General features: G+C 43.9%; 1 protein-coding gene across 1 annotated transcript in view; it reads right to left on the bottom strand.

The window, feature by feature from the left end:
- Positions 1–8,655: 8,655 nt before the first annotated feature.
- LOC111955796 (MAP7 domain-containing protein 1-like) overlaps positions 8,656–25,903 on the bottom strand; it is a 94,225-nt gene continuing 76,977 nt past the window's right edge. The window contains exons 9-19 of the mRNA XM_070436289.1: positions 19,658–19,786; positions 16,767–16,921; positions 16,547–16,650; positions 15,068–15,300; positions 14,516–14,855; positions 13,846–14,026; positions 12,679–12,783; positions 11,928–11,981; positions 11,634–11,703; positions 10,603–10,875; positions 8,656–9,549 (exon numbers count right to left, since the gene is read on the bottom strand). Of these exons, the coding sequence (XP_070292390.1) occupies positions 9,539–9,549; positions 10,603–10,875; positions 11,634–11,703; positions 11,928–11,981; positions 12,679–12,783; positions 13,846–14,026; positions 14,516–14,855; positions 15,068–15,300; positions 16,547–16,650; positions 16,767–16,921; positions 19,658–19,786 (1,655 nt within the window). The 3' untranslated portion in view covers positions 8,656–9,538. The remainder of the gene's footprint in view (positions 9,550–10,602; positions 10,876–11,633; positions 11,704–11,927; positions 11,982–12,678; positions 12,784–13,845; positions 14,027–14,515; positions 14,856–15,067; positions 15,301–16,546; positions 16,651–16,766; positions 16,922–19,657; positions 19,787–25,903) is intronic.

The raw sequence follows: 25,903 nt of genomic DNA, 5'->3' as shown, positions 1-25,903 counted from the left end.
CATGCCTTCCCCTTTAATTCAATATGCCTGTTTCATTGCTGTTCTGGTTAGTGTATGGCTTATTTCACTGGAGAGCCTCTTGCCCTGCTCATTATACCTATCCGACCTTTAGTTCCACCACCCACAATGCGATGACATCACCTGGTTTCAATTATGTTTAGAGAAACATATCTCTCTCATCATCACTCAATGCCTAGGTTTACCTCCACTGTATTCACATCCTACCATACTTGTCTGTACATTATACTTGAAGCTATTTTATCGCCCCAGAAACCGCTACTTTTAGTCTCTCTTCCGGAGTCCTAGATGACCAATTCTCATAGCTTTAGCCGTACCCTTATCCTACTCCTCCTCTGTTCCTCTGTATGTAGAGTGAATCCAGGCCCTGCAGTGCTAGCTCCACTCCTATTCCCCAGGTGCTCTCTTTTGATGACTTGTAACCGAATAGACTTGTTTCATGCATGTTAACATCAGAAGCTTCCTCCCTAAGTTTATTTATTTCACTACTTTTGCACACTTTGCAAAAAAGTTCTGGGACAGTGTAAGTCCATGGAGATAAAACACATCCTCCCAGCTGCCCACTGCGCTGAGGATAGGAAACACTGTCACCACCGATAAATCCACTATAATTGAGAACTTCAATAAGCATTTTCTACGGCGGCCATGCTTCCACCTGGCTACCCCTACCCCGGTCAAACAGCACCCCCCACAGCAACTCGCCCAAGCTTCCCATTCTCCTTCTCCCAAATCCAGTCAGCTGATGTTGTGAAAGAGCTGCAAAATCTGGACCCCTACAAATCACCCGGGCTAGACAATCTGCGACCTTCTTTCTAAAACTATCGCGAAATTGTTGACCCTATTACTAGCCTGTTCAACCTTCTTCGTGTCTGAGATTCCCAAAGATTGGAAAGCAGCTGCGGTCATCCCCTCTTCAAAGGGGGGACACTCTTGACCCAAACTGCTACAGGACCTATATCTATCCTACCCCTGCCTTTCTAAGGTCTTCGAAAGCCAAGTCAACAAACAGATTACCAACCATTTCGAATCCACCGCACCTTCTCCGCTATGCAATCTGGTTTCAAGCTGGTCATGGGTGCACCTCAGCCACGCTCAAGGTCCTAACGATTATTAACCGCCATCGATAAGAAACAATACTGTGCAGCTGTATTCATTGACCTGGCAAGGCTTTCGACTGTCAATCACCACATCCTCATCGGCAGAGCTCAATAGCCTGGTTTCTCAAATGATTGCCTCGCCTGGTTCACCAACTACATTCTCTGATAGAGTTGTGTGTCAAATCAGAGGGCCTGTTGTCCGGGCCTCTGGCAGTCTCTATGGGGTCCACAGGGTTCAATTCTTGGGCCGACTCTCTTCTCTGTATACATCAATGATGTCGCTCTTGCTGCTGGTGAGTCTCTGATCCACCTCTACGCAGATGACACCATTCTGTATACTTCTGGCCCTTCTTTGGACACTGTGTTAAACCCTCCAGACGAGCTCAATGCCATACAACTCTCCTTCGTGGCCTCCAACTGCTCTTAAATACAAGTAAACTAATGCATGCTATTCAACCGATCGCTGCCTGCACCTGCCCGGTTCTGACTTAGAATATGTGAAACTACAAATACCTAGGTGTCTGGTTAGACTGTAAACTCTCCCTCCAGATCACATCAAACATCTCCAATCCAAAGTTAATCTAGAAATTGGCTTCCTATTTCGCAACAAAGCATCCTTCACTCATGCTGCCAAACATACGCTCGTTAAACTGACCATCCTACCGATCCTCGACTTCGGCATGTCATTTACAAAATAGCCTCCAATACCCTACTCAATAAATTGGGATCAGTCTATCACAGTGCCATCCGTTTTGTCACCAAAGCCCCATATACTACCCACCACTGCGACCTGTACGCTCGTTGGCTGGCCTCCTTCATACTCGTTGCCAAACCACTGCCCAGGTCATCTACAAGACCCTGCTAGGTAAAGTCCCGCTTATCTCAGCTCGCTGGTCACCATAGCAGCACCACCTGTAGCACGCCGCTCCAGCAGGTATATCTCTCTGGTCACCCCAAGCCAATCCTCCTTTTGGCCGCCTCTCCTTCCAGTTCTCTGCTGCCAATGACTGGAACGAACTGCAAAAATCTCTGAAACTGGAAACACTTATCTCCCTCACTAGCTTTAAGCACCAACTGTCAGAGCAGCTCACAGATTACTGCACCTGTACATAGCCCATCTATAATTTAGCCCAAACAACTACCCCTTCCCCTACTGTATTTATTTATTTTGCTCCTTTGCACCCCATTATTTATATTTCTGATTTGCACATTCTCCCACTGCAAATCTACCATTCCAGTGTTTTACTTGCTATATTGTATTTACTTCGCCACCATGGCCCTTTTTTGCCTTTACCTCCCTTATCTCACCTCATTTGCTCACATTGTATATAGACTTTTTTTTCTGCTGTATTATTGACTTTATGTTTGTTTTACTCCATGTGTAACTCTGTGTTGTATGTGTCGAACTGCTTTGCTTTATCTTGGCCAGGTCGCAATTGTAAATGAGAACTTGTTCTCAACTTGCCTACCTGGTTAAATAAAGGTMAAATAAATCAAATAAAAAAAATTCAGGCTTTGGGTTAGAGATTTCGGCCAGTAACCGTAAATGTTGCTAGATCGAATCCCCGAGCTGACAAGGTAAAAATATGTGGTTCTGCCCCTGAACAAGGAAGTTAACACACAGTTCCTATGCCGTCATTGTAATTAAGAATTTGTTCTTAACTGACTTGCCTTGTTAAATGATAGTTTATTTAGATATATGTTGTTTAAATCCTCACCAGCTTAAAAGGAATGCATCCATTCTCTACATAGTGGAACACTCTGTATCAACCAGGAAATGTACATTCATTTGAGAAAAAAATATAAACAAATCCATGAGGAAATAGCATACATTCCATTGCTTAACAAGGAAGGATGTTGACTGTTTCAGCATTTTACACATCTATTATAAAATATAATAACCTACACCTCTTTAGATAATCTTGGTACAGTAAGGTTTACATCAATGTTGTATCTTTCTTTTATATGGTCGACACACAAGTACAAAGGGCATTACAGAATGCCACATTGGATGTCCATTAAATCATTGTTATGGCTGTTCTTCTATCAAACTATTTTTTTTAAAACATTAAAATAATTGGTTTAAGACAAGCATAATAAATATCACATAAGATCAGTTTAAAATCACAGGTTAGCAAAGCACGTAATAGTAAGAAATCCTGAAAACAGAAAAGAGGACTCACCTTGATTCAGCAGAAGAAGAGAAAGTAAAACTAAGACCAGGAAGTCCAATGAACCATGTGGGTGGAATACAAACCACTTCCTAGTTCTAGTCTGCCATGTGCTTGATAAAAACCAAACTGAAAACAAGCTGTATACAGCACATGCTGTTAGTTATATTTACTGTATTATCATCTTTAGTTATGCGGTAAAGATGGTGCAGGAGAAGAAGGCAGATGTTTTACATGTCCCCATCCGATTGTGTTTTTTTATTTTTTTTATTTGCATTGTTTGTAACTTATTTTTTACTTATTTTGTACATAATGTTGCCGCTCTTATGACCGGCAAAAAATTCTGGACATCAGGACTGCGGTTACTCACCACTGACTGGCAGAATCCTTTTTTCCCTTTAACGAGTCTGACGAGCCCGACGCGAACGATATACTGCTTTCTCGGGAATAGGRCCAGATCCCCGTGATTTGCGTGAAGAGGAGGCGGAGAAAAAGGGGCCAGACGGCAGGCTGCCTTCTGAGAATTGGTAGGTGATCGAATAAGCCCCCACTTCCTTCCATTCTGCTAGCAAACGTGCAATCTTTAGAGAATAACATTGATGACCTACGCGGAAGATTAAACTACCAACGGGACATTCAAAACTGTAATATCTTATACTTCACGGAGTCGTGGCRGAATGACGACAATATCAACATACAGCTGGCTGGTTATACGCTGTATCGGCAGGATAGAACAGCGGCATCTGGTAAGACAAGGGGTGGCGGACTATGTATTTTGGTAAATAACAGCTGGTGCACGATATCTAAGGAAGTCTCGAGCTATTGCTCYCCTGAGGTAGAGTATCTCATGATAAGCTGTAGACCACACTATTTACCTAGAGAGTTTTCATCTGTATTTTTCGTAGCTGTTTACATACCACCACAGACCGATGCTGGCACTAAGACCGCACTCAATGAGCTGTATTCTGCCATAAGCAAACAGGAGAATGCTCATCCAGAGGCGACGCTCCTAGTGACCGGGGACTTTAATGCAGGGAAACTTAAATTAGTTTTAGCAAATTTCTATCAGCATGTTAAATGTGCAACCAGAGGAGAAAAAAAAACTCTGGACCACCTTTACTCCACACACAGACATGCATACAAAGCTCTCCCTCGCCCTCCATTTGGCAAATCTGACCATAATTATTTTCTCCTGATTCCTGCTAATAAGACATTTTTTAAGAAGGAAGCACCAGTGACTAGATTTTWAAAAATGTGGTCAAATMAAGCAGATGCRAAGCTACAGGACMGCTTTGCTAGCACAGACTGGAATATGTTCCGGGATTCCTCCGATGGCATTGAGGAGTACACCACATAAATCATTGGCTTCATCAATAAGTGCATCGATGACATCATCCCCACAGTGACCATACGTACATACCCCAACCAGAAGCCATGGGTTACAGGCAACATCCGCACTGAGCTAAAGGCTAGAGCTGCCGCTTTCAAGGAGCGGGAATCTAACCCGGAAGCATATAAGAAATCCCGCTAGGCATACATCAACACCATTATCCCAGAAACCCTAGACCCACTCCAATTTGCATACTGCCCCAAAAGATCCACAGATGATGCAATCGCTATTGCACTCCACACTGCCCTTTTCCACCTGGACAAAAGGAACACCTATGTGGCCGTACCCACTACCCTCTGTAGTGTCTTGCGGTCGGAGGCCGAGCAGTTGCCAAACCAGGCGGTGATGCAACCAGTTGCAGAGGGAGGTGTTTAGTCCCAGGGTCCTATGGTGTTGAACGCTGAGCTGTAGTCAATGAATAGCATTCTCACGTAGGTGTTCCTTTTGTGCAGGTGAGAAAGGGCAGTGTGGAGTGCAATAGAGATTGCATCACCTGTTGGGGCGGTATGCAATTTGGAGTGGGTCTAGGGTTTCTGGGATAATGGTGTTGATGTGAGCCATGAACAGCCTTTCAAGGCACTTCATGGATACCGACGTGAGTGCTACGGGTCGGTAGTCATTTAGGCAGGTTACCTTAGTGTTCTTGGGCACAGGGACTATGGTGGTCTGCTTGAAACATGTTTGGAATTACAGAATCGGTCAGGGACAGGTTGAAAATGTCAGACACTTGCCAGTTGGTCAGCGCATGCTCAGAGTACACGTCCTGGTAATCTGTTCCGCCCTGCGGGCTTGTGAATGTCGAACTGTTTAAAGGTCTTACTCATATCGACTACTGAGAGCGTGATCACACAGCCGRCRGGAACAGCGGATGCTCTAATGCATGCTTCAGTGTGGCTTMCCTYGAAGCGAGCATAGAAGTAATTTAGCTCGTCTGGTAMGCTRGTGTCACTGGGCAGCTCACGGCTGTGCTTCCCTTTGTAGGGAAAGGGGGATACCTAGTCAGTTGTACAACTGAAATTTGTCTTCGGCATTTAACCCAACCCCTCTGAATCAGAGAGGTGCCGGGGGCTGCCTTAATCGACATCTACGTCTTCGGTGCCCGGGGAACAATGGGTTAACTGCRTTGCTCAGGGGCAGAACGACAGATTTTTACCTTGTCAGCTCGGGGATTCCTTTCGGTTACTGGCCCAASGCTCTAACCACTAGTTAGTCCATAATAGTTTGCAAGCCCTGCAAACTATTAACTAAAACATCCGACGAGTGTTGGAGCCGGTGTAGTACGATTCAATCTTAGTCCTGTATTGACGCTTTGCCTTTTGGAGGGTTTTATTAGTCATATATACAGAATACACATGGTATACACTGTCCAACGAAATGCTTACTTGCAGGTCCCTTCTTTACAATGCGACAACAAATTGGTTGATTATGTTGGATAGAAAACTTAAAGTGACAGTGGAAACACAAGCATGTACACACACACACCTGTCCTAGTGTCTGCTTTCACTACAAGGCTCAGTCATCATGATGCCGTAACCCAGAGCAACAGCTAAACAAATACAGCCTGTCCTGCACAGATAGCAGGTGTCTGACCTTTAGTGTGGACATTTTTAGTCCGATGCATCAAATCATTATTCCATCACAGTTCGATGACCTTTATAAGTTTAAATTGTAACCGCAGTAGAAACCTGAGACTTCTAACACAACAAATGCAAATATCAATGGCTTTAGCCATAGCAACCAAAACCCCAAAGATGCACTGTGTATAATCTGTTAGGGAGGATCATGGGTAAATAACAGCAACCAATCAACACTGCAGTAAACTATCTGTAATGTTGCCACTTTGCAAACCTTCAGCGTAYTTTGAATGTTTCAAATGCAGGCAGTGGCGGCTCAATCCATCATGATGAATCCTGTCCCCCATGTCCAGTAACGTCCCATTCCCAATGAGTTAAGTCCCACTGCGTCCCAAATGGCACCCTATTCTCCATCTAGTGCACCACTTTTGACCAGAATCACTACTTTTGACCAGAGCCTGATGGGCCCTGGTCAAAAGTAGCYCACTACAGAGGGAATAMYGTACCAATTGGGACGCAACCCCTCTTGGCACAGGCCATGGCTGAAGCCCCATATGTCATTGACTGTTAACACTCTCAACTATAAATAAAAAGATAGACAGAAGTTCCTTTGTTCAGTCAGTATCAGCTGCAGATCATCCATCTCAGTGGATGGGACTTGTTTTGGGAATGCTGGTGGTGCCTCGACAATGAGAGGTGATGAGGTCATGTTTTGATGTCCCTACTTTTGAGGGACTAATACCAGCAAGTAAAAATCTCAATGTTATTGTTTGAATTTGAATGTTCTAAATAGAATCCATGTGTTGTAGATGAGTCTGACGAACGTCAAACACATTTGTGATAAAGATACCATTATAAAAGACCAGCAGGAGAAATCTGAACATTGATGTTCCTCTTGGCTCCGCATGTTTGTAAAGCTAGTGCTGCCATCTTGTGGCATTATAATCTTAAACGACTAAACATACTTGTATCAAACTAATGACCAAACAACTAACCTATAAACTCACTATTACCATTGTCCYTGTGTCGCACTGGTGAGGGAGAAACCACACAATTTGCATCAACAACCAAAAATACAACATTGCACAGTCTCCTCTTGAGGAAAAAAATATGTCTGGAATGGAGGGATGAAACGGATTGAATTATTCACATCACCAGCTGCTACTCTGGGTGAAACGGGCTGGCAATTGTACCCCAGTGATTCCTAGTGCAGTGTGATCAGACAGAACAGCTGTATGGCTGCACTTAAAGGCCCAGTGCAGACAAAAAAAGTGATTTTCCTYTGTTTTATATATATTTCCATACTAAGAGTTTGGAATAATACTATGAAATTGTGAAAATMATGATAATGCACTTTTAGTGTAGGATACTTTTTTTTTTTAAACGCCAGAAATTTCAGCCTGTTTTGGTGGTATGGAGTTTTGGCCATGCATGCTGACATCACCATGCGGTAAATTAGTTAATAGACCAATAAGAAAGAGCGTTCCAACCTTATCTGCCAATAACAGCTATTTTTCAGTTTTCCCCTCCCCACTCAGACCACTTCCAGTCGTAGCAGAAATCTTGCTAGAGAAATTGCCCTTTGCTAAGAATCGATTTACATTAAAAAAAAATTAATAATAATAATAATCACTGTAAGGAACTGAATTGTTACCAAGAAATAATGATGGTACCACTTCATATGGACAGTCCATCTGTAGATGCTCTACAGACTAATCTATAGAGTATCAGCAACCTTTCAACTAACTATCTACTAACCTTAACCTTAACTCTAACCCTTATTCTAAACCTAACCTTAGCAAGCAGTCGCTTATCAACATATAGTTTGTTGATAGTAGGAGAGCATCTACAGATGGAAAATCCATCTTTCACTCTGTCTGTCTCTCTCTCGCTCGGTCTTTCTCTCTCTCTCACACACTCCATCTGTCCCTTGAGCTGATTAAATCTCTCAACCTCCCTCCTCTCGTTCCCCACTTTAATATTTCTCCCTCCGTCAGAGGCCTGGAATATGAATAGATGTGTCTAGAAGTTCATCGTTCACTGTATAAACCAGGCAGGAGGCAGCTTATATGAGTCACAGCCATTAAACCAGTAGCGACCAGGAATAGAGGACAGATACTGTGTCCTGATAGCAGCGACCAGGAATAGAGGACAGATACTGTGTTCCTGATAGCAGCGACCAGGAATAGAGGACAGATACTGTGTCCTGATAGCAGCGACCAGGAATAGAGGACAGATACGTGTCCTGATAGCAGCGACCAGGAATAGAGGACAGATACTTGTGTCCTTGATAGCAGCGACCAGGAATAGGGACAATGACTGTTGTCCTGATAGCAGCGACCAGGAATAGAGGACAGATACTGTGTCCTGATAGCAGCGACCAGGAATAGAGGACAGATACTGTGTGCTGATAGTCCTACCTGTATTAATGTGATCGCCATGGGAACTGCTGAAGAAACCAACCTAAACTTATTCTGTATCACAACAGCAATACAATTGAAGAAGAAACGAGCCAGAGAAACATTAAGACTCTATCTCAGATGAAACATGAAGGTTATGGCAGACATGTCAGATGTTAACCCAGTAGAGTCGATGTCCACACAGATCAAACTTACTCTTTAGTCTGTATCATATCTCAGTTAAATGAGAGGCAGATAGACAGGCAGACAAACAGACGGACAGGGACAGGCAGAGACAGACATACACGCAGACAGAGACACATACATGCAGACAGACAGACAGACAGATAGACAGAAAGAAATAGAGACGTCTTCTCCCTTTCATTAACATTTATCCCACAGCTTCCCCTGACAGCACACTGCTTCCTCCCCTAGTTAAATAACCCAATTATTCAAGACTAACAAACACACACTTTGTTCAACTTAAGATAACAACAGCAATAGCATAACAACAATGATAACAACAACCGTAGTCAAATACTGTATAAATCCAGGTCTTACAATGCTCTAAAACTCCTCATATTACATTGTCAGCCATTTAAGGTGCACCATAAAATCTGCATTTGACATTTTCAACAAAACTCAATGTATGTTGCACCAAAACATGCCGAGAAGACAGACGATATTTTTTTCATTACGTTTTTTTCTTTTTTCTTCACAGAGTTTTCTTCCTCCCTCTTGACCTCTGTGGAATTTGATGTTTTTATGTGATTTAAAAGTTTAGTCCATAGTTTGTTTGTTTGGCACACTTCCTTTATAAGCTGTTGCAGTGTGTGGCACGCATCAACTAGATCAACCGGTGGCGTAAAGCGTGTGGAAGCCTGGTGTCTCAAAGAACTTCTGGAGAGATGGAGAGAAAAAGAGAAAGAACAGAGAAAGATAAAAATCAGCATTGTTTTCTGCTTCACTTGGGAATATGAGCTAGTTTGAAGTCTACAGTACGTGAGGCATACCGTCTATCAGGCCTTATCATTCAAAGTTTTCTGCTTCACTTGGGAATATGAGCTAGTTTGAAGTCTACAGTACGTGAGGCATACCGTCTATCAGACCTTATCATTCAAAGTCTTCAGTTCTAGGGATGATATTCTGCACGCGTCATTATCATTAGAACCCCCTTGGGCTGTGGGGATATAAACATGGGATATAATATGGTGCGGCAGGTAGCCTAGTGGTTAGAGCGTTGGGCCAGTAACCGTACGGTTGCTGAATCGAATCCCCGAGCTGACAAGGTAAAACTATGTCGTTCTACCACTGAACAAGGCAGTTAACCACCTGTTCCCCGGGCGCTGAAGACGTGGATGTCGGTTAAAGCAGCCCCCCCGCACCTCTCTGATTCAGAGGGGAGGGGTTAAATGAGGAAGACACATTTCAGTTGAAGGCATTCAGTTGTACAACTGACTAGGTATCCCCCCTTTCCCCTAATATTATGTATGTTCCATTGGTCTCAGTCATATTGTTTGCTTTGCTGACATTTAATGCTTGGGTATGGCCGTCTTCGAGACCGGCTGTGGGGGTCTTGGCATAATAAAGGGGGCCTCGTTTGCCAACCTAAGGAGCATGCCAAAACAGTACTGGGATCCTCTTTCCAGTCTTGGACGTCAGCTCTCCCACACAGGGAGCTTGGGCAGCGTGCCCAGAGGCTAGGGCCCAGGCTTGGGGATAGTGGTAAAGGTTTGGACTCCCCTCTCTGTAAACTCTAGTAATGGTTGTAGCTAACTACAGGATGCATACCTTTAGCATAAGATCCACACTGTGCTTCTCTATACACATGCTGGTAATGTGGCTATAGAGTTATGGATTGCGTACATCCCAGAGTGCTATGTACTGATACAGTGATAGAATGCTTCATTTGAAATGTTAAAATGATATGGTATGTCTGGTCCTAATCCTGACCTGCATAGCTACCTGCAGCATGCAGAGGCTTCATGGAACCCGTTTTCATCAGGAAGGGCTCTCCTCCCTCGAAGGCCAGGATTGGGTCACTGACGATGCCACTCCCCGGTTTTCCCGGCCCACCGTTGCTGCTCCTGCTGTGATTGGACAGCTGGATGATCTGCTCAAAGTCAGCTGCCTTCCCATTGGCTGAGAGGCCATTCTGGTGCATGGCTGGCCGGACAACATTCAGCACAGGGCTGGATTCTGCTTCAATCTGCTGCATCTTAGGAGCTACATGAAAAAAAAACAAGCAAAGTTGCTCTTTTTAAATGACTAATAAAATTGTCCTTGACTGAGTGTTCTCTCTCTAATTGAATGTAATGTTTTGTAACTGTCTTGTCTTTTAATCATGACATTATTTGTTAGCATCCAAGACCATTTTGTAAATAAGTGCCATCCTCTTGGGATCTAATGCACATCCCAGCTAACACTTCTAGGTAGAGAGAACATTTTTGTAATATTACCTGTAATGTTCCCCTAACGTTTGATTGTCCAGTTATCAGTTATTTAGGGGAACATTCTATCTATGTCAAACAGAACATGACCAGAACGTGGTTACCATGTTCTCAGAATATCCTTTTGACCTTGACGCCGATTAAGATAAGCAGAATTAGGTTTTTACATGGCTATTGCATAATCTGATTACTGTCAATATCAAATTATTTGAACTCACAACCTCTTGGTTCATGGTACTCTGACCCCCCCCCTTCTGAGAACATGGTAACCATGTTCTGGGTAAGTTCTGTTTGACATTAAGGGGATGGTCTCTTGGAAACATTCCTTGCACATCACTGGAACATCGCTAAGAAAACGTTAGTTAAAAGCCTCATGAAACTCTTAAGGGAACGGTCTCTAAAGTTGTGGGAAGGTTTGTTGTTAGCTGGGATGTCGTATAATTAATTTTTTTACCCAAATACATTTTTATCAAATCACAGGTTGAAGGAGAATGGCACTGTAGAGACAGCAGAATGGCACTGTATGTAACTTACCTTTACTGTTCTTCGTAGTATCTTTGCCATTGACCTGTGCTGGAGAATTAGACTCATTCGGCAGTGAAGGCTAGAAGAACAAAAAAATGGGACAAATGGTTGCTGTGTATCACACAAGGTTGCTACACATTGGTGGTGGATGAGGTGTTATTATCAAGAAGTGCTTTAAACATCTGGACAGACACTATTATGAATTCAGTCAATTAAATAAGAAAACATACACTGTATAATCTTTCATCTGAACAAAGGGTCTAGAAGGGTTGTTATATGAAGCATAGGACTTACATCAATCACCTTTTGTCCTGCATCAGTACTTTTACGAGTTCTCTTCATGATTTCCTCAAGGCGCTGTGGAGTTCAACAGCAGAGGCAGGAGTTGTCAGCTGCTGGATTCGATTATTTACAACTAATGCACTTTAACATATTTCATTTAAGGCTGGGAGTTTTTCCTAGTCAGAATACAATTTGATCAAAAACTACCGGTTCTATATTTATGTATTAAGTAGAAAGTAAAGACAAGTTAGACTTTTTCAATCTGAGTCCCCTTCATCCATCCATCCCTCCTCCCTCCATCCCTCATCCCCTCCATCCCTCATCTCTCCTCCCTCCATCTCTCCTTCCTCTCCATCTCTCCTCCCCCCTCTCTCTCCTCTCTCCTCCTCCATCTCTCCTCCCCTCATCTCTCCTCCCTCCACCCTCCATCTCTCCTCCCTCCATCCCTCATTCTCTCTCCTTCCCTCATCCCCTCCATCCCTCCTCCCTCCATCCCTCCTCCTTCTCCTCCTCCCCTCTCCCTCCTCCCCTCATCTCTCCTCTCCTCCCTCCATCTCATCCCTCCTCCCTCCCTCATCCCTCCATCTCTCTCCTCCCTCCATCCCTCCTCCCTCCCTCCTCCCCTCCTCCCCCCATCTTCTCCTCCCTCCACCCTCTCCTCTCCTCCCCTCATCCTCCTCCCTCACCTCCCCCTCCATCTCTCCTCCCCTCCCCCCTCTTCCCTCCATCCCTCCTCCCTCCTCCTCCCCTCCATCCCTCCTCATCTCTCCACCTTCTTTCTCTCCAGGCGCGCCTGTTCCTCCTTCTGAAAGTGCTTCTCTCTCTCCAGGCGCTGACGCTCCGCCTCCTCACGAGCTTTGACCTCGGCCTCCTCCCTCTGACACAGACGGGACAAAACAACATCATCAATACGATCATCAATACTATGGAAAGCCCATTTATCTTCATAGGATGTTCATCATGCTATTAAGACTAAAGGGAAATGACTCAACAAGGGAATCGTGTCAGTCTAGATAAAACCCAAATTTCATATAATATCAAATGATGGAATGTAAAAATAATTATTAGCAAATTAATACAAGAGTAGATTAATGTCCCCTTTTCTAACCACTAGGTGGCACCATATTCCCAGACTAGGCTGTAGTAGGCTGTAGGGCAGGGCTTGATATCTCCCTGTAATAATGCCATTACACAGCTCACTGGGTCTTTTGAGTCATCAGTATTAAATAGGTGATGCATGGAGGGATGAAAACAAAGCTGTGATCACATCAGTTCCAAACAAACCACTGGGCTATACCACAGGCAGCAAATATCTAAATAACGACATCCATCAAAAGAACAAGGTTGCTATGCTTCATAAACAGTGCAAAACACAGGTTGTATACAGTTGAGTAACTACAGATGTTTGCAATGACGTGTTTATGTTCAAWGTTGCCTGGAAGATAAAACTTGCTGTGTCATGGTTCATGAGATAGCTGAAAAATATTGTATGAATATGATGCCTCACCATCTTGACACACACTGCAAGGAAGATGGCTGCCGACAGTGTCGAACAAACAGCAAATTGCACTGGTCTTCCCTCGGGGGAGACTGGACTCAAGCATGTCTGAATGCTACAGGCAGGGGTAGTGGGAACACTGTCACTATCTATCCCCTGTCAGCCCACTGCAGTGCGGAGCAGAGACGGGGACAGGGGGAGGACAGAGCTGTCACTATCCCACTCTGACAACGGCTCTCTCAGTTCCAATAAATTCTGGGCATTTGCCTGGAGAAGGCATGGTGACAATGACATGCTGATTGTAGGCCTTACAGCACACATGCCTGTCCCCTCAAACAGCAAACATTCCCTCTCATAACGTTACCTCGACCTAAGATCAGTCAACCTGTGTCATACGTCTTCTTCTATGCTGTACGTCAAGACTGCCTGTCGATCTCGCACCTGTTTCTGCAGGCGTTGGTTCTCCTCCTGTTCCGCCTTGGCTTTCTCCTTCGCCTCCTTCTCCTCCTCCAGGCGCTGGGCCTCGTCTCTCAGAAGCTGCTCCTTCGCCATGAGGCGTGCCTCCTCCTCCCTGCGCCTCCTCTCCTCCGCCTGCCGAGCCATGCCCTCCTCACGAGCAATCCTGCATGGGGAGCATGCTCAGTCAGGTCCGCACATGCTCATACAGTATATGCTCACACTGGATGGCATTTTAAAATCAACACACAACATGACACATATCAATGTATGGTACACACTTGTCTTGGACATTAGGCAAACAGTAAACCATCCATATGTCTATAGACCGGGGTTTCTTAAACTATGGGTCAGGACCCAAATCGGGCCCTGGTCATGTGAAAGGTGGGTCGCGAGTTATGAGAATACATCTATCTATACATCACACACTATTTATTTTTTATTTGGGTCATTGGAGAACAATTTTGGTCACGGGAAGACAGTCAACTTCTCATTTGTGCCTTGAGCTAAAAAGTTGAAGAACCCCTGCTATAGACAGACAGACAAACAGACAGACAGACACGACACTCCAATCGATAACATTCAATAATACTACAGTACTATAATAACCAACTCAATGACATGTCTAATCAATTCCAGCCAGGGTCTGACTGACCGTTTCCTCTTCTCCTGCTCCAGGCGCTCCTGCTCCTCTCTCTCCCGTTGCTCCCGGGCCTGTCTGCGTTTCTCAGCCAGGACTCGAGCTGCTTCCTCTGGGTCGTTGGTGCCGGCTGAGGGCCTGGAAGCCAGAGTGGCAGCAGTAGATGAGGTAGCCGGGGCAGATGAGGCAGCCGGGGCAGATGAGGCAGCTGGGGCAGTTGTGGGAGTTGAGGCAGCAGAGGCAGCCAGCTGTAGGTTTGAGGCTTGGGTAGAGGCGGCCACTGTGACTGGTGCACTAAGAGATGTTTGTGTCACCGGCYCCGAAGACACCATTATAGCAGGAACATTACTGGAGCCTGTACGAGCAAGAAAGACAGGAGAGGCCTCTGTTTCACATCTGAAGCCACACGATGGACCATAACCGTGGAATATACTTCAAGGTTCATATGAAGCAAACATCATAGAGTTGATACAATGTGTGTTTTCTCAAGGCAGAGAGGGGAAGAAGTAACAGCTGAAAAGAAACATCCTGGAGCTTGGATACGGTAACCACGGCGAACAAACTTACTCTTTGTCTCCTCAGGAGTGTCTGGCTGATGGGGCTTGTTGTTAGTTTCCACGGTGACCGGCTGAAGCTGTACCCTGACAGGGGTCTGGGCTCTTTTGGGGCGGGTCTTGGTGCCTGTGGGGATCTTCTTGCCCGTGGAGGGGGTCTTGGGAGCCATTGGAGGGCAGGGGGACAACAGTTTGCTTTTGGGGGCCACAGGTGATGGAGGTCGGTTTTGGGGTTTTGGGGTACTGCTGCAGGATAAGAGATGAAAAGAGATAAGTGGGGAAGAGAGGGAAGGAGAAGGGAGGGAGGAGGGAGGGAGGGAGAAGATTCTTAGTGTCTGGAACTCTATTGGAGGGATGCAACACATTTCTTCCACAAGAAATGTCATTATTTGGTGTTTTGTTGATGGTGGTGGAAATCGCTGTCTCAGGCGCTGCTCCAGAATCATCCATAAGTGTTCAATTGGGTTGAGATCTGGTGACTGAGACGGCCATGGCATACATCGTTTTTATGCTCATCAAACCATTCAATGACCACTCGTGACCTGTGGATGGAGGCATTGTCATCCTATGGGGGCATAGTCATTGTAGCCAAAATAATGGGCAAAATGATGGGCTGCCCAGCATTTCTATATATGACCTTAAGCATGATGGGATGTTAATTGCTGAGGAATTGCTTAGGAACCCCACCTTTGTGAAAGCACCTGCTTTCAATATATTTAATCTCCCTAATTTAATGAAGTGTTTCCTTTATTTGGGCAGAGACCTGTAGTATAGGACAGTTTAGAGTAGTTCTACTGTTGGCACAAGACAGATTCTGGGCTCTACTCCATCCTATGTTCTGTGTTCTGTAATCTGTGTTCTGTGTTTTGTAATCTGTGTTTTGTAATCTGTGTTCTGTGATCTGTGTCCCGTAATCTGCAATCTGTGTCCCGTAATCTGTGTCCCGTAATCTGTGTCCCGTAATCTGTGTCCCGTAATCTGTGTCCCGTGTTCTGTAATCCGTGTTCTGTAATCCGTGTTCTGTAATCCGTGTTCTGTAATCCGTGTTCTGTAACCTGTGTTTTGRAATCTGTGTTCTGCAATCTGTGTTCTGCAATCTGTGTTCTGCAATCTGTGTCCCGTAATCTGTGTCCCGTGTTCTGTAATCCGTGTTCTGTAATCCGTGTTCTGTAATCCGTGTTCTGTAATCCGTGTTTTGTAATCTGTGATCTGTGTCCTGTAATCTGCAATATGTGTTTTGTAATCTGTGGTCTGTTATCTGTAATTTGTGTTCTGTAATCTGTGTTCTGTAATCTCTGTTCTGTAATCCGTGTCCTGTAATCCGTGTCCTGTAATCCGTGTCCTGTAATCTGTGTCCTGTAATCCGTGTTCTGCAATCCGTGTCCTGTAATCAGTGTCCTGTGTTCTGTGTCCTGTAATCAGTGTCCTGTGTACTGTGTTCTGTGTTCTGTGTTCTGTGTTCTGTGTCCTGTGTTCTGTGTCCTAACAATACCTGAACTCCGGCCTGGATCTGGTCGGCGTTGGGAACTTCTTCAGAACTTTCTCTTTTTCATTCTCCCTCTCCTTGTCTTTCTTCTCTTTCTTCTTCTTATCCAACTTTGAGAAACAAAAAGGGTGAACAGTTATGGCAGAATACCTGGAATTACACTATAGTGTGTGTGTGTTAACATGTATGCTTGAACATGTGTGTGTGTGTGAGGGCGTGCGCTGACCAGCGTTGAGTTCCGTCGGCGTTGGCGCTGTGTGATGTCGGGCGTGCTGGCGGACACTCCTCCCCTCCAGCGTTCGGAGGAGTTCCGGTGAGGGTGGTGGTGGGAGCAGGCGTCCAGGGGGCTGGCGGAGGCTGAACGGGAGTAGTGGTGAGAGTCTAAGTACATCACAGAGATGAAGAAAACAGGCAGGAAAGACAAGGTCAGGTCAGGACCCCTAAACATTTCAGTAGTGATCATGATAGGCCACCTATTGAAAATGTAACGGTGGCAGACACACTTAGTCAGCGTGGATCTCTGGCCAGCTGTGATCCTTATTAGTCATATTGGGCTCTGCAGGATTTAACTGACTGAGTTTACTTCCCCTGTCAGAAATAATGCACGAGACAAAGATAGTGTAACTAGTGGTAGTCTGGTGTATACTGTAACTAGCGGTAGTCTGGTGTATACTGTAACTAGCGGTAGTCTGGTGTATACTGTAACTAGTGGTAGTCTGGTGTATACTGTAACTAGCGGTAGTCTGGTGTGTACTGTAACTAGTGGTAGTCTGGTGTGTACTGTAACTAGTGGTAGTCTGGTGTATACTGTAACTAGTGGTAGTCTGGTGTATACTGTACTGTAACTAGTGGTAGTCTGGTGTGTACTGTACTGTAACTAGTGGTAGTCTGGTGTATACTGTAACTAGTGGTAGTGCTGGTATACGTAACTGTACTGGTAAGTGGTAGTCTGGTATATGTACGTGAACTAGTGGTAGTCTGGTGATACTGTAAACTAGTGGTAGTCTGGTGTATACTGTAACTAGTGGTAGTCTGGTGTATACTGTACTGTAAAGTGGTAGTCTGGTGTTATCTGTACTGTAACTAGTGTAGTCTGGTGTATACTGTACTGTAACTAGTGGTAGTCTGTGTATATACTGTAACTAGTGGTAGTCTGGTGTATACTGTAACTAGTGGTAGTCTGGTATATACTGTAACTAGTGGTAGTCTGGTGTATACTGTAACTAGTGGTAGTCTGGTTATACTGTAACTAGTGGTAGTCTGGTGTATACTGTAACTAGTGGTAGTCTGGTGTATATTGTAACTAGTGTAGTCTGGTGTATACTGTACTGTACTAGTGGTAGTCTGGTGTATACTGTAACTAGTGGTAGTCTGGTGTATACTGTAACTAGTGGTAGTCTGGGTATACTGTACTGTAACTAGTGGTAGTCTGGTGTATACTGTAACTAGTGGTAGTCTGGTGTATACTGTAACTAGTGGTAGTCTGGTGTATACTGTACTGTAACTAGTGGTGTCTGGTGTATACTGTACTGTACCTAGTGGTAGTCTGGTGTATACTGTACCTAGTGGTAGTCTGTGTACTGTACTATGGAGTCTGGTGTATACTGTAACTAGTGGTAGTCTGGTGTATACTGTACTGTAACTAGTGGTAGTCTGGTGTATACTGTACTGACTAGTGGTAGTCTGGTTGTATACTGTACTGTACCTAGTGGTAGTCTGGTGTATATCTGTACTAGTGGTAGTCTGGTGTATACTGTACTAGTGTAGTCTGGTGTATACTGTAACTATGGTAGTCTGGTGTATACTGTAACTAGTGGTAGTCTGGTGTATACTGTAACTAGTGGTAGTCTGGTGTATACTTGTAACTAGTGGTAGTCTGGTGTATACTGTACTGTAACTAGTGGTAGTCTGGTGTATACTGTACTGTAACTAGTGGTAGTCTGGTGTATATGTACTGTAACTAGTGGTAGTCTGGTATATACTGTAACTAGTGGTAGTTGGTATATACTGTAACTAGTGGTAGTCTGTGTGTATTACTGGTGTATACTAGTAGTAGTCTGGTGTATACTGTACTGTAACTAGTGGTGTCTGGTGTATACGGTAACTAGTGTAGTCTGGTGTATACTGTAACTAGTGGTAGTCTGGTGTATACTGTACTGTAACTAGTGGTAGTCTGGTGTATACTGTATACGAGTGGTAGTCTGGTGTATACTGTAACTAGTGGTAGTCTGGTATATACTGTAACTAGTGGTAGTCTGGTGTATACTGTAACTAGTGGTAGTCTGGTGTATACTGTAACTTAGTAGTCTGGTGTATACTGTACTGTAACTAGTGGTAGTCTGGTGTATACTGTAACTAGTGGAGTCTGGTGTGTACTGTACTAGTGGTAGTCTGGTGTATACTGTACCTAGTGGTAGGTCTGGTGTATACTGTAACTAGTGGTAGTCTGGTGTATACTGTAACTAGTGGTAGCTGGTGTGTACTGTACTGTAACTAGTGGTAGTCTGGTGTATACTGTGTACCTAGTGGTAGTCTGGTGTATACTGTAACTAGTGGTAGTCTGGTGTATACTGTAACTAGTGGTAGTCTGGTGTATACTGTAACTAGTGGTAGTCTGGTGTATACTGTACTAGTGGTAGTCTGGTGTATACTGTACTAGTGGTAGTCTGGTGTATACTGTAACTAGTGGTAGTCTGGTGTATACTTACTTGTGTGTGAGTAACTAGTGGTAGCCTGGTGTATACTGTAACTAGTGGTAGTCTGCTGTATACTGTACTGTAACTAGTGGTAGTCTGGTGTATACTGTACTGTAAATAGTGGTAGTCTGGTGTATACTGTAACTAGTAGTAGTCTGGTGTATACTGTACTGTAACTAGTGGTAGTCTGGTGTATACTGTACTGTAACTAGTGGTAGTCTGGTGTATACTGTAACTAGTGGTAGTCTGGGGTATACTGTACTGTAACTAGTGGTAGTCTGGTGTATACTGTAACTAGTGGTAGTCTGGGGTATACTGTACTGTAACTAGTGGTAGTCTGGGGTATGCTGTAAATTCCCCTTCCCTGGAAAATAAGGGAGAGAAAGGATAAAGGTTCCTGTAGGGGTCAGAGGTCACTCACAGGGGTCCCGGGAGTCGCTAGTGTTGATCAGGGTCACGGCGCTGCGGCTACGGGCCAGGAAGGACAGGGTGGGAGTCATGAGCCTCTCCACGATGCGGCTCTCCCACGGACTAAGACGCAGACTGCGGGCTGGCAGACACAAGAGGGCGCTGTCAGTACCTGGGTGCTCTTACACACACACACACACCCTTCAGAGTCCCCAGAATCAGACCCCCCAGTAGTGCACCACCAGGTTACCCACCGTTCCCCAGTCGCTCACTGACAACACTGCAGCACAGCATTTCATCCCACAACACAAACTGATCACTGTCTGATCACACTTAATAACTGTAGCTATTTCACCCTGACCACTGTTACTACATACTGTAGAGACAGACTTCACTCCAGTTAAACATGATGGACAGGTGGAGAAATCTGGAGATGTTTCACCTACATGTACACTACCAGTCAAAAGTTTGGACACACCTACTCATAGCATTTTTTTTTAAACGTTAAAAAAAAAAAAAAAATCTACATTGTAGAATAATWGTGAAGACATCAAAACTATGAAATAACACATATAGAATCATGTAGTAACCAAAAAAGTGTTAAACAAATCAAAATATATTTTATATTTGAGATTCTTCAAAGTAGCCACACTTTGCCTTGATGACAACTTTGTACACTCTTGGCATTCTCTCAACCATTCTCTCAACCATTCCAGGAGAGGTAGTCACCTGGAATGCATTTCAATGAACAGGTGTGCCTTGTTAAAAGTTAATTTGTGGAATTTCTTTCCTTCTTAATGCGTTTGAGCCAATCAGTTGCGTTGTGACAAGGTAGGTAGGGGTGTTATACAGACGATAGCCCTATTTGGTAAAAGACCAAGTCCATAATATAGCAAGAACAGCTCAAATAAGCAAAGAGAAACGACAACCCATCAACTGACATGAAGGTCAGTCAATACGAAAAATGTCAAGAACCTTGAAAGTTTCTTCAAGTGCAGTCGCAAATACCATCAAGCGCTATGATGAAACTGTCTCTCATGATGACCGCCACAGGAAAGGAAAACCCAGAGTTACCTCTGCTGCAGAGGATAAGTTACCAGCCTCAGAAATTGCAGCCCAAATAAATGTCTCACAGAGTTCAAGTAACAGACACATCTCAACATCAACTGTTCAGAGGAGACTGCGTGAATCAGGCCTTCATGGTCGAATTGCTGCAAAGAAACCACTACTAAAGGAAACAAATAATAAGAAGAGACATGCTTGGGCCAAGAAACAAGAGCAATGGACATTAGACTGGTGGAAATCTGAGTCCAAATTTGAGATTTTTGGTTCCAACCACTGTGTCTTCTCGAGACGCAGAGTAGGTGAACGGATGATCTCCGCATGAGTGGTTCCCACCGTGAAGCATGGAGGAGGAGGTGTGATGGTGTGGAGATGCTTTGCTAGTTACACTGTCTGTGATTTATTTAGAATTCAAGGCACACTTAACCAGCATGGCTACCACAGCATTCTGCAGCGATACACCATCCCATCTGGTTTGCGCTTAGTGGGACTATCATTTGTTTTGTAACAGGACAACGACCCAACACACCTCCAGGCTGTGTAAGGGCTATTTGACCAAGAAGGAGAGTGATGGAGTGCTGCATCAGATGACCTGTCCTCCACAATCACCTGACCTGAACCCAATTCAGATGGTTTGGGGTGAGTTGGACCGCAGAGTGAAGGAAAAACAGCCAACAAGTGCTTGGAACTCCTTCAAGACTGTTGGAAAAGCATTCCAGGTGAAGCTGGTTGAGAGAATGCCAAGAGTGTGCAGTCATCAAGGCATAGGGTGGCTACTTTGAAGAATCTCAAATGTAAATTTTGATTTGTTTAACACTTTTTTGGTTACTACATGATTCCATATGTGTTATTTCATAGTTTTGATGTCTTCACTGTTATTCTACAATGTAGAAAATAGTAAAAATAAAGAAAAACCCTTGAATAAGTAGGTGCATCCAAACTTTTCAGTGGTACTGTACATGTCACATACCTCATAACGTCACAGATCACACACATAACAATATAACTGCTCAACTGCTACATTTCCTCCATACAAAAAGAATAACAACTTACTTGCCTTCCACAATACATGTGTAAATATTGGACTATAAATTGTGCTTTCCTGTATAATACGTATGCTAAAATGTTTATTCTAGTCTACTGAGACATTTACTTTATGTTCGTATACTTATATTTTATTATTTCTTATTGTTGTTGCATTGTCGAGAAGAAACCTGTGCGTAAGCATTTGGTTGGACGGTGTATGACCATGTGTATCCCGTACAAACATACATTGAAAATGTTGAAATCATGTAGTTCTTCTTCCCAAATGACTTGTCATTCAAAAACACACCACCCATAAAGCCATGACTGTCTAGCAGGCCTACGCTCCAGCCAGACCTAGCCATGCTGACAGAGGCATGCTACATCAGATCCTCAGCATTAGAGCCTACGTTACTCCTGGGATGCTGTGAGTAAGACTCACTCTTATGCCATTAGTTCAGAATCATATGTTTGTTTGTCATATTATATTTTAGGCTGTGTCCCAAATGGCACCCTATTCCCACATAGTGCACTACTTTTTGACCAGGGTCCACAGGGCTCTGTTTAAAGGTAGTGCACTATGTGGGAATAGGGTGCCATTTGGGACACGGTCATCATGACAAACACTCAAGAACAATCATAACTGCAACAAATGTAATGTCAGAGCAAATGGCTTTTGAACGTCGGGAGTCCCTGAAATCATTTGTCCCTAAAACGACGTAAATTTCAGAAAGTTACAAAACAGTGTGTGGGTGAAAGGGTGTTACGTTGTAGTGATGGAACCAGACTGGGGAATTTGTGAGAGCCCTCTGTGTGAGATTCTCTGTGTGAGAGCCCTCTGTGTGAGAGCCCTCTGTGTGAGAGCCCTCTGTGTGAGAGCCCTCTGTGTGAGAGCCCTCTGTGTGAGAGCCCTCTGTGTGAGATTTTCTGTGTGGAGGAGATTTAGGTGGAGAAATGACCCAAACCTTTTGAAGATGAGATGAGAATAGGGACACGTTCCGTATTACAGTACCTCCAGTAGGCTAAAGAGTATGACCTGAGTCTCTCATAAACTTAATTCTAAGTAACTGGCATCTTCAGCATCTTCAATGGGCCATTGATAGTATCGTACAATTGAATGTTAACATAGGCATCACAAGTAACAGCATTCTATAGAGACTCCACTGCTATATAACTGATTTATGGTGTGGGCCCTAATTGTTAGATCAAGTCAGCTATGCTAAGGAGCGTCCCAAACGGTACCATAACCCTTATTTAGTGCCCTTCTTTTTTACCAGCCCCCATAGGGCTCTGGTTAAAAGTAGTGCACTATACTGTATACTGTATAGGGTGCAGTTTGGGACACAACTCGTGTGGATCACTCAGCTCTCTCTGTATGCTTTAACTGATGGCATGCCACACAGAATGTTTCCCCATTGACTCTTTAACTGACGGCATGCCACACAGAATGTTGCCCCATTGACTCTTTAACTGATGGCATGCCACACAGAATATTGCCCCATTGACTCTTTAACTGATGGCATGCCACACAGAATATTGCCCCATTGACTCTTTAACCAACGGCATGCCACACAGAATGTTGCCCCATTGACTCTTTAACTGATGGCATGCCACACAGAATGTTGCCCCATTGACTCTTTAACTGACGGCACTGCCACCAGAAGTTGCCCCGTTGACTCTTTAACTGACGGCATGCCACACAGAATGTTGCCCCGTTGACTCTTTAACTGATGGCATGCCACACAGATGTTGCCCCATTGACTCTTTACGGATCGGCACCACACAGAATGTTGCCCCATTGACTCTTTAACGGACGGCATGCCACACAGAATGTTGCCCCGTTGACTCTTTAACTGATGGCATGCCACACAGAATGTTGCCCCGTTGACTCTTTAACTGATGGCATGCCACACAGAATGTTGCCCCGCTGACTCTTTGCTCAGCAATGAAGTCAGACTGGAATCAGAAACTGGAATCAGAAAAAATGCTGTTTATAGAGGAACATCTCAACATGTCCTCTTAAGCATTATCCTGTAATAACAACATTGAATGCGTACACGCACACGCACACACGCAGTCACACACACACACACAGTCACACACACACACACACAGTCAAGTACGCACACACAGTCACGCACACAGTCACCCAAGCACAGAAAGTTCACAATCACAACAGCAACACCAAGAAGCTGATGATAAGCGTGAGTCGTGACACTTCCTTTCTGCCGATGCATGTAAAACACATTTAGGATGGCACCGATCAGGGAATGGAAAACACTGAAAAGCTTTGACTATCTCATAAAACTGACTGGTTCATATTATTTAATGGACCAGGGGTCACCTTTGCTGTATTTTGGATAGATAATTTTCACAAAGTGTTTTATGGTTAATAACCCAACTAGGCCCGGGCCTGTTGCTAAGCAACAGTGAGACGGCTTATTTTCTCCTTCAATGCGGCAAGACATTTACTGCTGCTGCCTGATATAGTGAACACCTGGTAAATAAGTCCTGGGTCTCTAAAAAACATCAGGCTATTTTAGGCATACGTATATCCCACAGCCAGAACATTCTAACTGCTAAGTCGACTGGATTTCATATGGCAGATCCTGGAAAATATCGGTCTGCTGAGAGAGGACATTCTGTGTAAAGTATTTAGTATTGACTTGACTGAGTATTGAATTTGTCGGGAAGATCAATAAAAGCTGACTGCATGTAGTCAGTTATGAGTGACATGACAACTTCTGATGGCGAAGTTCCAGAGGGTGGAAGAGGACTTGGACAGCCATCTAAAACAATGGATGACGAGCTAATGGAATATATTATAGCAACCTGATGACCTCTCTATCTAAGATCTCCTTTCCCTAAGATATCCCCTATCTAAGATCTCCTCCATTTAAGATCTCCTCCATCTAAGATCTCCTCCATCTAAGATCTCCTCCATCTAAGATCTCCTCCATCTAAGATCTCCTCCATCTAAGATCTCCCCATCGAAGATTCTCCTCCATCTAAGATCTCCTCTACCTAGATCTCCTCTACCTAGATCTCCTCTACCTAGATCTCCTCTACCTAGATCTCCTCTACCTAGATCTCCTCTACCTAGATCTCCTCTACCTACTAGATCTCCTCTACCTACTAGATCTCCTCTACCTACTAGATCTCCTCTACATGTTATTACTGTACATGTGATAATTAGATAGAGTTCATCAACGACTATCTGACCATTTACATTACACTATCTGACTATTTACATTACACTATCTTTACGTTATGGTGGAAAATTGCAAGATTATTTTATAATACTTTTATTGCATCAAATTGTTGTTTTATGTAACAGAATATAGTATTCGTATAACTATTGTGTGTGTGTTCTCCTGAGGATGGGCCTCTGGGAGATAACACTGACAGGAGATTTACAATGTCTTTTGGGTGATAAAACCTAAAGAGCATTCCAAAGCATGAGTTAATGTTTCTGTTCTATATGGTACCAGGGAGAGATGACCCCAGGGCCAGACCCTGGTCTGTAGACAAAAATGACTGTTTTTACAGCAGATACTGTCTGCTGTGAATTATAGGCATCTTTCATACAGATCTTAACCTTGTGACCTATTCTATATATCTGTTGTTCGTCATGTAGGTTGAAAGGTGTGTATCTTGGCTATAAAATACCTTTGTACTTTTGTCTCAACGAATCATCTGAGGGTGATTCGTCGACCAGCCATCGCTATTGCAAAACTCTCACTAATAAAGTTTTAGTTTAAGTATAACTCTGACTTGTGTGATAAGTTTGTCTCTCCTCATTTTATAGTAAAGAAATGAACCACCACACCATTTACATGACACTATCTGACATCTACATTACACTATCTATCTACATGACACTATCTATCTACATGACACTATCTGACATCTACATMACACTATCTATCTACATTACACTATCTATCTACATTACACTATCTATCTACATGACTCTATCTGACATTTACATTACATTATCTGACCATTTACATTACACTAGTCTTCTTCCAAGCCAAAATGGAGAATCCTTAGCATTAGATGAAACATTAGCCACAGTCACATTACAATACCCATCACCACCGAACCACACCATCATGAACACTGCACCACACCACACCTCCACCACCTCTACCACCACCACACCTCCACCACC

Source organism: Salvelinus sp. IW2-2015, linkage group LG31 (genome assembly GCF_002910315.2).
Source record: "Salvelinus sp. IW2-2015 linkage group LG31, ASM291031v2, whole genome shotgun sequence".
NCBI classification, from domain to species: domain Eukaryota; kingdom Metazoa; phylum Chordata; class Actinopteri; order Salmoniformes; family Salmonidae; genus Salvelinus; species Salvelinus sp. IW2-2015.
Note: the sequence above shows the minus strand (reverse complement) of the source record. Positions and strands in the feature narration are given on the sequence as shown.